Here is a 14697-nt window from a genome sequence, read left to right as displayed (position 1 = left end):
ACACAAGGTCTAATCTAGTTTGTGTAGACATGTCTGAGTTTGCTTTACACTGAGTAGGCTAAGTACAATTAGCAAAGCAACTACAGCAGCACTTGGTAGTTGTGAATTGTTTGGTCTGTGGTACTTTATTATCAGTAACTCAGCAAGATTTTAGCCAGTTTCATGTTTGTTTACATAATATTCTAGCTTTGCTAGGGAATTACCCAAAGGTATATAAATCAGAGGCAAAGATATGTTTAGTCCTTTCAGTCCTGGGTAACATCCACGCCTTGCTGTGAACAGAACAGCTGTTTTTCACACTTGAGTTCATTTTGTCTCAGCATGGGACAATGTTTGCAGCAGTTGTACAAAAAAATGTGATGAAAAGAAACATATAATCTATGCTGTGGTGAGCTAAAGACAGAATGGATGCTTCTGCACAGATCTAGAAATATAAACTACAATAATTGATGGCAAACATCTATCAGTTCCCAACTGGAGCTCAGAAAACTTCATGCCACTTCACAAGGAAGCTATCAGTCATGTCAGCAACACAAATATGGATGAGATGACTTATGAGTAGAACAACTATTTGCTCTCTGTCAAACTGTATATTAACACAGATGACCTAGTATAAACTGAAAACACATGAATGAAAAATTGTGGCTTTTAAAATACACCGACAGTTGATAAGCCTTTAGTAGTTGTGCAATATTCCTGTGCAGAAGATTGAGCCACGCCATTTGTTAATGGCTGTATTCATCAGAATGGAGGAAATAAATAAACTTACTGTGTGGGCTGGGTCCTGACCCCATTGATGCCCCTTTAGGGATGACAGGCATCAGGGCATGCTGTATTGCCATCTCCCACATTCTTGCCACATCTATGCCAATACCACTAGTGAGAACACCGTTATTCAGTGGAACACTTGAGAGGTTTTCTATGCTTTCTCCAACATAATAGACTACATTTGCCGTGCTTATTTCAAAACAGTGAGGATTGGCTCCTTGAGGCAGTAAAGTGAAAGTTTTTGCAGGTTCCAGAGAGAAAATTTCAGACAACGGAATTTCCTAAAATGAAAAAAAATATATTATTTTCTGTGTAAAGAATATCAACATGAATAACTAATTTATAATATTAGCTGTTGCTTTTATCCACATGCTTCTTGTGCAAAGAAAAAGGTTCTTGTAACCTGGAACTCCTTGATACAGTGGACTGCTGATAGTAAAATAGCAAATGCTTTTCTTCCAATACCAAGCAGAAATTTCAGTATTTTATTTATTTATTTATTTGCATGCTTACTTGCAAATAACTCTGTAAATAAAAGCATAATAAATATATATTTAACATTAAGATTCCAAATCCACATTTCACATTGGCATGAACTTGGTTGTTTCATCTTGAATAAGACATTTTACTAACTTCCTCTGAGAGGAAGCCACATGAAAGAAATATTTTCCATTATCACAAGGAGTTTAACTGCTTCAGGTAAAAGGATATAAGCACTAAAATAACGTTTTACAATTGAAATCTCAACATAACATCCACAGGACAGAATTAAAATTATATGTACAACATGTTATCATTTGGAAAGTGTTTATGTATAAAGAACAACAGAATGTCAGGTGAGTTTATTGGCAAAATTTGTCACCGTTAGTCCCTATATAAAACCTTTTCATTTGCATAACATGTATTTTACTGGGCACTGTTTGCTCACATTTTTCTGATCTGACACTTGCTTGTGAAATGCAATAACCACATATGCAAGCGAGGTAATGAAAACATAGTTCCAAGTTGTACCACTAATTCAGTTTTAATGTTTACTTATTTAGCAGTTCACTCCAGTCATAACTTTTTGATAGCAGAAAAAGAAATTGAAAAAAATTCCATACCTTATAATATTTGCTTCCAGTATCGTTTTGAAAAAGAGTAATACATTTGCTGTCTAGTCTCCAGTAGTGTCGCTTCCTCTGCAAAGAAAAATAAGGGAAAAAATCTTTCTACCACTTTTCAGGAAAATTAAAGAAATGCTAATTTCTCAAATGCATCACTCCGTAACTTTTACCTTTTCATCTGAAGTTTAATTTGTTATTACAAGAACTTTATGAGGACTTTATGTTTGAGCTAGACTATTATTAGTTCACCTTTTGCTTTAATAATGTAGCTCTGTTCAACTAGTCCACGTTTTGAAAGTTTAGTCCCCATATTCTCTAGGTTACACTCAGCATAATTTCCTGCAGTTGTGTTAATAAAATAAATCAATTTTCTTATCTTATTGGAAGTAGCTCACTTTAGAAAGCCACATACCAACACTCTGATTCCAATTTTGCAGGTCTGAATGAAAATAACTTTTTTTTTTAAATTGACAGATTTATTTCACAAAAGTCTGAACTCACCCAACAGTAAGACATCTAGGAAACAACAGCTGGAAGGTAAAGGTATCTTCCAGAATGTCTAAGGTGTTAATACTTCTTACTTCCTTCACAATGTGCTCATAATTTGGCCTGTGACAATGCAACTGACAGATTCAGATACTACTGTGTGTTTTAAGTGTCTCCTGGTATGGTGGAATAACTTTCTTACAAGAACAGCCAGGGATTTAGGACTACAGGAAATGCAAATATTGTAAAAAAGCCATATGTGAGTGACTTTAAATCATTAATGTACTATTAGGACTGCAATTCTGAAATGTTGTACAGTATGTAGAGTAAGGTCTTCCTTAACATTTCTTACCAGTGTGTCCTTGCTGGTATAGTGAACCATCCAACCTTCCTTCATTACTGTGCTACTTCTCCTTTTTGTGTGCTTCACAGACTGCACCACTCTCATTAATGGAATATTGTTGCTGGTCGAAGGGCTTAAGAATAAATCAGTAAAGGTTTTTTAAAAGAGGACAATTTTAGACAAATAGAAAAAACTTCTTTTATACGCACATTTACATTTATAGCCATTAACAGACCTGGACTGGACACAATTTTGTTTTGTCAGTTCAAGCATCTTGAAAGTACAAAGGAAAAAAAAAAGGCTGTAATGCCACAACATGAGAAAGTCTGAGACCAACAGAAAGTTTACATATAAAACACACAAAAAATATTCCCCAAGATAGCTAAGATGATAGGCAAATGCCTAGGGCCTCAAGTAGGGTATGGAAGAAATAGTTCAAGCCTGTGCTATTCATGATTTAGAACATCACTAGATCTTGAATCTCTCATAAGCTAGGTAAGCATTTCCAATCAGATTACAGTCTCCTGATCTTTTTTAGGTTCACACACACTGTGGGGTTAGCTAAGCGTACACTGGCAGAGTAATTTTCTGGAAAACCCTGTTTGTTAAGAGTTCCTTCTTTCTGAGAATATCTAAAAATGTGAACAATACACCTAAAGCCAATTATATCATAGTAAATTACACAGGGGTATATTTTTATTTCTTTCATTTTGCTTTCATCTATATAGCCAAGTGTTTTACTTTCAGCTGGGTGGAAACGCCTGAAAAATAAATAAATTTTAAGAATTGTTCTCTTTTGCTTATTTACAAATGAAGTTTCTGAACATAATTTTCAGAAAAGAGCAGATCTGTAAAAAATACAATTTTTCAAATGAAAGCTCAACTTGACAATAATCAATTAAATTCGTAGTGCATGAAATAATCTCATCATAATTCCAGAACCATCACATATTGCTAACTCTCTCTACACTGAGTGAGTAAGAAAGCGGTCCATTTAGATTTCTCCTTGAGTCTTAGGCATGATATAACAAATAAATACAAAAGATGGAAGGTTCACCTGATCATCCTGTTCGACTCATCATGATCTGGATCAGCATCCTGCATTTCCCCATTGTCACTATGACATCCTGTCATTGATATCTCAGAATCATGAGCTATAGATTCTTCCATGTCATCTATAAAACTGCTGTTTCTTTCACTGTCATTGTCATCACTTCCTTCTTCCATGACCACATCAGACTCAGCCCCAGGACTAAGAAGATCTGTAATATTATTACTCAAATTATTATCTAAACACATGCAACACTCCAACCACACCACCTCAACACATTTTGAGCTTCAGGAAAACCCAGGTTCTCGTTGGAATTCTACTGCCTGAGACTGTTATGTATTCAGCACGTAATGGTGAAGGTAGTCTTTAATCATCCATTTGGAAAATCACTACAGAAAGCAGGATCCTAACACACTAAGCTGGATGATTTCCAGAATTACAAATTTCTGATAAAAATTTGCCAAAGTCAAGGCAGAATTTTTTATCCACAGTCTTCCATTCAAACATTCTATATCCATAAGTTTTATTTCTGAGATCTTCTGGCAGACCTTCCCGTGCAGCTTGAATGCACTGACTTGATGGTTGTTGACAGGCTACAGCTGCAAACTGATGCTAAAAGAGCAGAAATTTCAAAACTAGAAACTTTGTAATCTGATGATGACATGATGATGAACTACTGAAATAACTTCCAAAATGATTATTTGTAATGAGAATTATTTTTGGGGCAGAAAATATATTTCCTCTGCACCATTGCTCCCCATGAAGGCTGCACAATATGGCACAGTAATCCATTCTAATGAAATAACATTCCTTGCCTTTAAGAACAAAATATGTAATTGATATGAAATAGTTTTCTGTAATATAGTACTGAAAAAACAATAGTATTTTAAGCTTTAACTCATGGTGCATAGTATAATGGTATAAACAGACTATTTGAGTTTACATCCAGATAATGTTAAGCTTTCTAATTTGTTATTAGATATGCATAGGCAAGATCAAAGAATCAACTTTTCACTGTACTGCTGCTTGCAAATTGATTAATCCGGGAAAAAAAATGACTTAGCTAAAGGCTTAATTACAAAAAAACCCAAAACCCACAAAAACAAAGAAAAGAAAAAAACAAAGTCAAAATTATGAATTCTGTCAGTTATAAAAGCATTAGCTTTTCAGGGTAGTTTCTACTGCTTCAAGACCCACTCGAGAGACCCATGGACAGCCCTTTGATGCAAGGTCAAATCACATGGAAGACATCAAATACTCTCATTGAGAAATTTTCTCCAAATTTGGTGGAAGTTCTTGACAGTCAATACAGAGGATGCTCCAAAACAATAGGAACGTTGAGATGGCTGCTGGAAAAATGTTTTGAACTGATGGCGCTTCACTGGAACTGGAACTGCATGGCTAAAAAATTTGTTTCCATGAACAGTAGTCTCCAAATGTTTAGATATTAGTTACTGACGTATGACTAAAAGACACATTATACTTAATTTTTAGCTGAAACAGTCATCCAGTCATGAATGTTACTTCACAGTTCAGGACTCTCTTTTTGATATTCATACAGCATGGCTTTTATCCCTATTTTTAATAAGCCCACAACCAGTTAAAAATATCCTCCCACATTCAGTGTTTAATGTGTATATTAATTAGACCATACTTAGAATTTTATTGCTACAGCTCTTCCTTCACTTACTATTTCGGGGAAGACACATCACACAGCAGATGGACAGAGTGGCAGATACTCTATTTCATTTATTAAGATGGAAATTAATGTGAACCAAATTTCTGTAAGAATTGAAATGAGATACCAGAAATTGCCTATGACATGTCAGTCATTTAGACACAAAATTAAGAGTTATACCATGATGCTATGGATCCTATTTTATGAATACTGTTTGGTGGGAAAAAGCCAAGTTATTGAAATTTCAAGATGGAGAGCCCCACGGACCTAAGAACTAATTCTGCAGAGTTGCAGAATAAGAAGTTTAACACTTTCTAAAATACTGCATGGACTAAGAACTCTCACCCCAAGTGGCTTTGTACAAGCTTTCCTCACTCAGCTTTTCCTCAGAGAAACCATTACTTCTCATCAGTCTGCCATCAGATTCGTGGTAGGAGGCCAGCAAACAAAAAGCAGTGTGTTACTTGTCAGGCAAACGCATGGAGGGGATAAAGATTGTGTCGAAGGAATGAAGTACAGCTGTCTGAGACTTGGAATGGGAATCAAAGGAGTGACACAGAAACAAACGCAAATTTTGTTCATTTAGTCTAGCTGTCCAGAAATGTCTTGCTCTTGCACCTTCTTTTAACACTTTTGATGAAAACTGTTTTGCACTGCCCTCTAAAATCACACCTAAAATGTGTGCAGTAGAAATTTCATCCTCTATAAGCAGACTTAGTGATTTTCTCTGACTCTGCAAATCTCTGCTCACAACTATTTGTGAAGTTATAAAAGGAAGATGTATATAAGATTGGAAGATGCATAAAAAGGATTTTTTTAACCTACTCAGGATTTCTACAGGGTAAAGTCTATAGCATGTTTAGCATGGCATGGCACATTTTTAGCGCATTTTAAATCTATAAGATTTAAAAGCAAGTTTGCCTCCTTCCATAAGCCTCAGTTCTTGTACTTCTGAAGAAATGGTTATGTTATGGGACAAGTAATGGTTAAGAGAGGTATAAATGTTGCAAATTTAAGTTCCATACTTCTTCACAGTAAAGGTGATGGAGCACTGGAACAGGTTGCCCAGAGATGCTGTGGAGTCACTTTCTTGTAATATTAAAAAATACTGGAGACTCCAAGAGCTCAGTTTGAGGTGTACCACAGTACACATGCACTAGGAGTACTACATCAACCTTCTCAAAAGTCAGGATATTCGGCATCTAAATGTGCTTATGTTAATTGCCATTAAACAGAAAAGCTTTGCAATAATACACACACAAATATGAAATTCTGACTATCACTTCTAATTTTGGAAGTTACTGGTATGTTTTCACTAAAGAAAATCACTAGATAAAGTTTGAAAAAGGATATCTAATAAAGCAATACTTTCTTAACCTCAGATGCAGTTTAGGCTGACAATATGGTAATGTGCATTAGACACTGAACACTTTACCACACCTCTCATTCCTTTATCACATAGAAAAGTGATATTTTCAAGGCAATCAACAACTCATCTACAACTACCCTTTTTTTTTCCTACACTACCGTCTGTCAAGCCTAGCCATACATTTCTATACTTGACACAAAACCAACAGCACATGTATAGGAAATTCTGCTGATAATCAAACTATACAATTATTTTTTTTCCCAGATGGCCTTCCCAGTTCTCCCAGAATACAGTTCCTTCTCTGGAAAATGATCCTAAAGCAAACACTTCTTCCCTTCTCAAATTAAAAATCAATTTCAGGCTTTTATCTACCAGGTGAAAGCCTACTTCTGGCTTTTCAATTTATTTTGGCATTCTGTAAGCAATGATCACCCATAAGTTTTGCTGCTGAAGCCACCTCCATGGCTAAGTTGAATCTGCTCTTCAGCACAGTGTATTTTGAAGATATGTACGAACTCTTAATAGGGTTCCTCCCACACTTCATCTTCAATACACAACAGAAATATCTCAGAAGAAAGGCTACTCCCAAGCAGTAGAAAAGCATGTCTTTGTACAGATAAGTTTTGCACTTCTCTGTTATCTAACTAATGGTTTAAACAATGACAGAAACAATTGTTAAGGTAACTTACCTCCATTAATGGCAACTTCCCCCAGGCAGTTATTTGGTACTTTAGGAGCACAGCGTTTGTGACAATTGAACCGACAGTCTGGCAAGAGAAAAAGAACACAGTATAATTATTTCTCTTTTTCACTGCCACAGTTTCTTTTTTTTCCTGCTATCCAACCTGTAACTGTCAAGCTCAATCATTTCACTAGCACAAAGTTAACTTAACATGATCAGAGAACACTAGCCTGGCCAGATGCCATTTGCCAGTACAGCCTACAGGATGAACACACCAACAGCTTCCCACTAGGAAGGAATGCAGTGCTTACGGCAAAGGGAGGAGGCCTTCACTGCACTAAGCTTGTGCTATACTGGTCTTGGGTAGCAAGCTGAAGACCCGTGCATGCGGCTGAAAAATCAGAGCTGCTTTTCCACTACAAGAAGCAAATCAGGCTGCAGCATATCCACTGCAGCTTAGATGTTTGACTACATATCAAATACCAAAGAAAACTGAAGCAGTAGAAACTTAGCCTGCAATTTTACATGAGAAATACTTGCTCTTTGCATCACCAAGCAACTTCTGGACAGTTTTAAGTGGAGGGTCTCCTTCAATACCTCCCTCATTTTCATATATTTTTACTGTCCACTTTTACTTTCTTCGCATCTGTAAATGACATGTTATTAGATGCCATTTCAATTGTTTTCTTTTCGCTTATGGAACACAAAGAGCTGTAATTTATTAACAGAGCTGGAAAAGCAAAGTCGGGAAGGAAGAAATATATACTAGGGATGCCTATATCCTTGTAATTATTTAACTTCAGTTTGATTCAAAAACCAACCGAGGTACTGCAGTGCCAAACTGCAGGCAAGTCGTTTTAAAAATCAGCTTAATATATGCTTGTAACTGAGATGAATAGAAACAGGTGAGAGCTTTATACAGATTTTGCAAGAGTTAAATCACGTCAGAATTACTTAAATGAATGCAACATTTTTTCTGGGTATTACTTCAAGGAAATGAATGTAGTCGATACACCAAAGTATTTATGGGCGCTCTAGTTGGTTAAGGTGAGCCTAGGCTACACTCCAAATGGCCTGATTCAGTTCAACACCTGCTAAGGTACTATTACATGAGTCAGAATTCATTGAAAAAACATTTTTTTTTAATTCTCATATAAGATCACATTGTTTTACTTCCATTAGAATCTCCCCCAAACCTTTAACTGCTGAGACAAATGTACATGCTTCAATTCAAGCAGAAAAACTCGCAGAGTGAGAACAATGGAGATTAAGAATATGGTGCTGTTTGTTAACTATTCTGCTGTATCTGCCTATGAGCACACTATCACCCAGTGACAAACATAAAATAATCTACACCTGAGTGACACAGATGTGAGGTACCTCAGCTATACCACTGAGTAATAATAAATAGCATGCAGCCAGCTCTTGTAGAACTAGTGTACATCTGGTCCCAGCCTAAACCAGTGTAATTGCTCATGTGACTACATACAGACACTTTGGCAAAGAAATCCTGAGTAAAGCTACATATCAGTTACTCAAATGTTAACGTACTAATTTTATTATGCTTAGATTTTACGTACTTACAGAAAGTTTACTTACCTTTACACTGCAAACCCTGTCTAAAAATCCCTTTGAGAAGCTTCTTACAGTACTGGCAAACTGTTGGTCGTGTGTAAGAGTGGATGACGAAAGTGTGAGGCACTTTAACCTTAGAAAGTAGGATCTTGTCAAGCTGAATAGGTCGCCCAATGTAGGATTGTGAATTTGATCTCTTCTCTCGCCCAGTGAATGATTCTGATGGTGTTTTTTGCTGTGAAATACATAAAAGAACATTTGAAAAAATAATGATTTATTCATTTTTAATAGAATATCATACACATGCCTCAAGAATATTGTTATCTTTGTTATCTGTCATAAAAAGCAGTTATATTGCTTTTAAACACTAACAGGATATGCAACATAACCCCCTCTGAGATACTTTATAAAAAAATTAGAATAGTATCAAGCAATATGCTTGCTAACATTAGCATCACAGATTTTACAATGCGGATAAACCTGTGTTGTTGTTGATGGTTTTATTTTTAGTTAAAAATAGATTTTCATCAAAATGAAAAGGTTCATTAAAAATTTATCAGAAAAGTATTATGTGTCCTGAGTAAAACAACCACCATGTTTTCTTCCTCTCCTATTTCCTGTTTTGTACAAAGATAACTTTGAAAAACTGTACTTTCGTACAAACATTAAGGAAATTGTTATCTTGATCTATGCACATGTGGGCTTTTGACAGAAAGCAGATCAGTATCTTCCATCCCCTTTATTTGTAATTTTTGCTTACTGCATTCAGATTATGCACTACAGACCAGAATAAGTATTCATATTTCTCTCTATAAATACACATGAATTGAGACACACTGGGGCTAAGGAACAGAATCAAAAGAATTCCTGAAAGAAACAACTTACCTTATTTTTCTCCTAAATTTATTTAGATGTAAATTATGGACTCAGATAACTGCCTACTCCTAAGAACTGCCCTTGAGAAACAAACTACACCCACGGTTAACATGGAAAAGAAAAATACAGTTACAAGATGCAGCTTAGTATTTTAAAACTCAGCATCTTCTTGCTGTCACCCACAAATATTCAGGTAACTGAAGGCTACAAAATGAGTCATTCTCTGTTTGGCCTCCACTAGTCAAAGGCTACAGTAGCTGAAACTTCAGATCAGCCTTACTTGGAAAGTTATTTTGCCTGGAACTAAAAATGTCACAGGAAAGCCGGCATCCTTAGAGACCAATTATTTCCTGCTCACCAAAATATAAAAGTCAATTTCTGAATGCTTCTGTCTGAGAATCTTGGAGCAAGGGAAGATTTGTAGGCAATTCTGGTGGTAGGCAAACCTGAAGAGTTCTAGCCTTGCCTTCACAGTGTATTCCCCACAGTAATAGAAAGGCACTTCTTCCAAAAAACAGGTGGGTTTCTTACTGTAAAGGCCAATTTTTTTTTTCTCTTGACTATACTACATAACTCTTTCCAAATGAGCATATGAGCATAATGTATTTGCTGGATATCAGAGCTTCCCTACTGACAACAATGCCAGCTTCACACTTATTCAATGCATAAATGCAGGCCTGTCAAAAAAGTAGAATTACGCAAAATACATCATATGAGCCACGTACATATATTTAACATAAACAAGTTAGTTTGAAACAAGTGTAGGAAAGCATCTGTCTTTTCTTCACCACATATAATACCAGAAAATATATTACTCCATGCTTTGATGTTATATGTTTACTTTCTTCCTGAGCTTTACATCTCTAGACTCTGTAAAGCACCTATGCATATGAAAAAACTAACTTCATTTCAGGATTACAATTGTTTAATACTGATCAGTTAGTAATATTGTTTGCCTAACACTTTCAAGGCAGATTGCGCTGTCTTAGGAAGGCAGTATGAACCGGGCTTTGGGAGGGGGGGCAGAAGCTCAGCAGGAAGGAAACAGTGGGCTCACTTACACAGCACATCCTGCATTGCTCAGCTTGAACACACCACCTGCAAACAGCAGCCCTTACTACTGTGGATGGGATACAGGCCACAAGAGGTGCCAGAAATACTGTCTCAATCCTCTTAGTCTAAGGACAAATATGGACAGTTTTGGTCCTGATCTAATGCCACATCAGTCTTAGTGCAGTACCTTATACCAGTCACTCATCCTCAACCCAATGCCACAGTCAGACATCTAGCTCGGAATGTTATCTACAACACACTAGACAAAAACTGTTGTCCTGTCTGATATATTACATTTTTTATGGATGCTATTTTTTGAAGAAAATAATTATTTAAAGATTTGTCTGAATCCTAATCTCACAAAACCCATCCCTGCAGTTCCTCCAGTGACACTACAAACACTGCCACATAAACTCAACACAGCCATCTAAGGTATTAGTCACAAAATTTGATGGTTTTGTCTTCAAATGGACATTTGGTGGAATTTTGTCATGTGATGACATGTTTTTCTTAAAATGTGTTCTCATGGAAATGAAGAGGAGTAAAAATTTCTAAGGGAAAAGAGTTATGTTGTTTACTTTTTTGTCACTGTAACAAATTAATATTTCAGCTTAGTGTTCTTGCTGCTGGACCAATTTCTTGACAATCTTTTGCTGTTTGAAGTATAAGCAATCCAAATGTCTCCTAACATACTCTTGCTAAAACCACCATCTAATGCCATCTACATAAATTAAATCTACTTTGTATTGTCAAGCTTGGCTTTGTTTTCAACATTACTGTTGAATGAAAAATTATTTTGCCAATTGAATACTGCTAGAATCTTTCCTCAACAGACTTCATAAAGCTGGTTTGGCTCAGCTTTACTCACCAAATAGCTAGCAGGTTTTTAAAACTTCAGTAGTGCTGCTGAAATGTACTGAGACTAACTTTAGGCACTAGTATGATCAACAGAGAGGGCAATCTTTTTCCCTACTGGCCTGATCCGATAGACTGGAACTCTTTCCTCTTCCAGCCAGAGGCAACACGAACATCTGCTTCCGTGGGGTAGCAAGGGCAGGGAAGCTGAGTGGCACAAACCGCACAGATCACTCCACAACCCCAGGGACTGACTAGTGAGGAGGAACATCTAAATTTACAAGTCATTAGCTTCTACTCCCAGTACTTTCCAAAACTCCTTTCAACATCACTTTAATTTCTACCACATCCATCGTCAGGCAGATGCCATTAACTTAAAGATCCTAAAAAAGAAAGAAAACAGGAACTACACTATTTTCACTGTAAAAGCAAGAATCTCTTGCACAAAGCACCTTCTTTTTCACCGGTGTGCCTGGTTTGTTTGAAAGATAAATTAGTTTTTCCTGGTAGTGAGCCAGACTACTGACTCAGCAACTTTGGAAACTTCCCAGGAAATGATTGCTTAACTGGATTACACCATGGAAACTAACAGCCTGCACTGCTCCAAACACTAAACAGTCCTTCTAACAATCACGCTAGCAAGGTAATCTATATATTAACAGATTAGAATATTATTTTCCAAGTGACAACACACACAAAGGAACATGTGAAATTATTTAACTGTATAGATGTTCAATAAAGCCAGTGAAGTTGATCCAATATTGCCTTAAATCATGAGAATATCATAATGCAGTACTTGCTTATTTCTTATGTGGAAAAAATAAGATAAAATAAATAAATACATAAATAAGATTAAAAAAATAAAAAAGCAGGCAGGGTTTTTTCAAGAATAGAGAAGTACCAAACTGTTCCCCACCACTGGACATTCTGCATATTCCTTACTTTTATTAGCGGATGCCATGCCCCTCATTCTTGAACAATTTTTGGGGATTTCTGGAATGTTCTGAAACTATATGTCATTTATTTGTCAGACTTTGCTAAAAGCTATTCAAGAACAAAACTATTTGTCTATAGTAGGAAGGGTGCACTCATTCTGCAGAACCATGTATTTGCATAAGGAAGATAATCCTCCATATAACTCCTACTCCAAAAGTAAAAACACCTCAGCAAGCCTCCTGTCTCTTTACCGTGCCTAAATTTACTGCAGAATACAGTTAAGAAACTGGAATAAATATTGACTCTCTGACAACAGATCAAGCTGTTCTCATTACCTGGGCAAGTCCAACTGTCCTCTAGCACTTCTTCTATCACAGAAATCAAAGAAATATTATGGAGATGGGAAGGGACTAGTGGGAAGTAATAGAAGCTGACTGACTGGATGCAGAATTGGCTCTTGGGAACAAAGAAAGGGAACAGCCCTGCAATCCAACTGCAAAAAGCAAAAAATATAACACACTGATGATTGTCCAACTTTTTTAAAAAAGGTTTCAAAAGTAGTAATAAAAATGTCCCAGGGATTCTGGAAAAACTTTACTGGAGAGTTTTATGTGCTATAACAGTCAGAACATAAATTATTTAATTTTTACATTTGAACATCTTATTTTAAGTTGTGGAAACACATTCAAGATTATTGTCGTGGAAACACATTCAAGTTTACTTGTCCTGAACAAGTTATTTATCCTATGCTCTCCTAAATGAGTAATTTTTCATAACTGTTCACAGAGAAGTGCCTCTCGTTTCCAGGTTCAGTGTCTAAAAAGCATTGTGACATTATCCCTCTATATAACACTGAGACAGCCAACCAAAACACTATGGCATTCCTACATTTGAAGTGCTTGCCCTTGCGGCAGAAAAAAATATCTGGTTTGATTATTTATGTGGATGTAAATTAATTAATGCATACTACAAAACAAGCAAACAAACAAACAACAACAAAAAAACACCTGATCTCATGAAGTTTCATTTTCCATGTGGAAGTATATTTGCTGAAACATGAATTTCCTTCCTGTATTGAAGGAAAAAGATAAAGATTTCATATGTTCGCACAAATTTTTCACAGAAAACATATGCTGTCATAGATGAGGTGATATTTATCTGTCACCACTGAATCTACATTCTTTGCTGCAATGCAAATGCTGACTTTCTTTAATAAATTAAACTATGTGACTGTAATTAAGTGAATTCAAGGAAACAAATCTTCAATTAAATACACTGAAATACCACACTTAGAATCCAATCAACTGTGTTGTCTTTTGATGCTTCTTGCACTCATCTCTTTAATTCAAGTGTATGATTTAATCTCACAAGCACCTCAGTTAGATATCTATGGTCTGAAAAACACTCCAATGTTAAATGTGTAAACACATCAAAGAACTGACTTCAGTGCAAACTGTTACACTACCCGCAGATGGAAATTATTATGTACCCTGTTCCTCCTGCTCAGACATCAATGCCAGCAAATGGTAGTATGAATGCCCTGTCTGTAATCTGCCTTATTGTGCAAAGCAACAAAAAAAAGTTTAATACATTTCAGAGTAGTTGTGCAACTATGCTGTCTTCTCCAACAGCCAAAGATTTCACAAAACAAAAGCCCTTTGTTGACAAAGGATTTCCTAGTGCCTACAGGCCTATTAGGGCTTATTTGGAGTGAAACTTTCTTCCTCCCTCTTAAAGACAAAAGTTTCTTCAACAACACTAGCTTGTTATAGTTTTAAGTATAATAACTTAAAATAATAAATTTTAATGAAATTATCTTGCACTAGCAAAATGCCCATATTTTAAGCTAGATTCAGCAGTTCAGTAATGCATACAGCACAGAACTAGTAATAATAATAATAAAAAGGTACATATCTCTA

The 14697-nt window shown here is 36.0% G+C and overlaps 1 protein-coding gene across 2 annotated transcripts in view; it reads right to left on the bottom strand.

Moving 5' to 3' along the window:
* PRKD1 (protein kinase D1) overlaps window positions 1-14697 on the bottom strand; it is a 104117-nt gene that overhangs the window by 13176 nt on the left and 76244 nt on the right. For both annotated transcript variants that reach the window (XM_065753777.1, XM_065753781.1), the window contains 6 exons: window positions 9083-9293; window positions 7491-7568; window positions 3761-3965; window positions 2713-2836; window positions 1872-1949; window positions 770-1049 (listed from right to left, as the gene is read on the bottom strand). In XM_065753777.1, the coding sequence (XP_065609849.1) occupies window positions 770-1049; window positions 1872-1949; window positions 2713-2836; window positions 3761-3965; window positions 7491-7568; window positions 9083-9293 (976 nt within the window). The remainder of the gene's footprint in view (window positions 1-769; window positions 1050-1871; window positions 1950-2712; window positions 2837-3760; window positions 3966-7490; window positions 7569-9082; window positions 9294-14697) is intronic.

The sequence above is a fragment of the Cyrtonyx montezumae genome, unplaced genomic scaffold (genome assembly GCF_038088225.1).
Source record: "Cyrtonyx montezumae isolate F1298 unplaced genomic scaffold, pur_monq_1.0 scaffold_10, whole genome shotgun sequence".
In the NCBI taxonomy this organism is placed as follows: domain Eukaryota; kingdom Metazoa; phylum Chordata; class Aves; order Galliformes; family Odontophoridae; genus Cyrtonyx; species Cyrtonyx montezumae.
The sequence above is the reverse complement of the archived record's forward strand: the minus strand, read 5'-3'. Positions and strand labels throughout refer to the sequence as shown.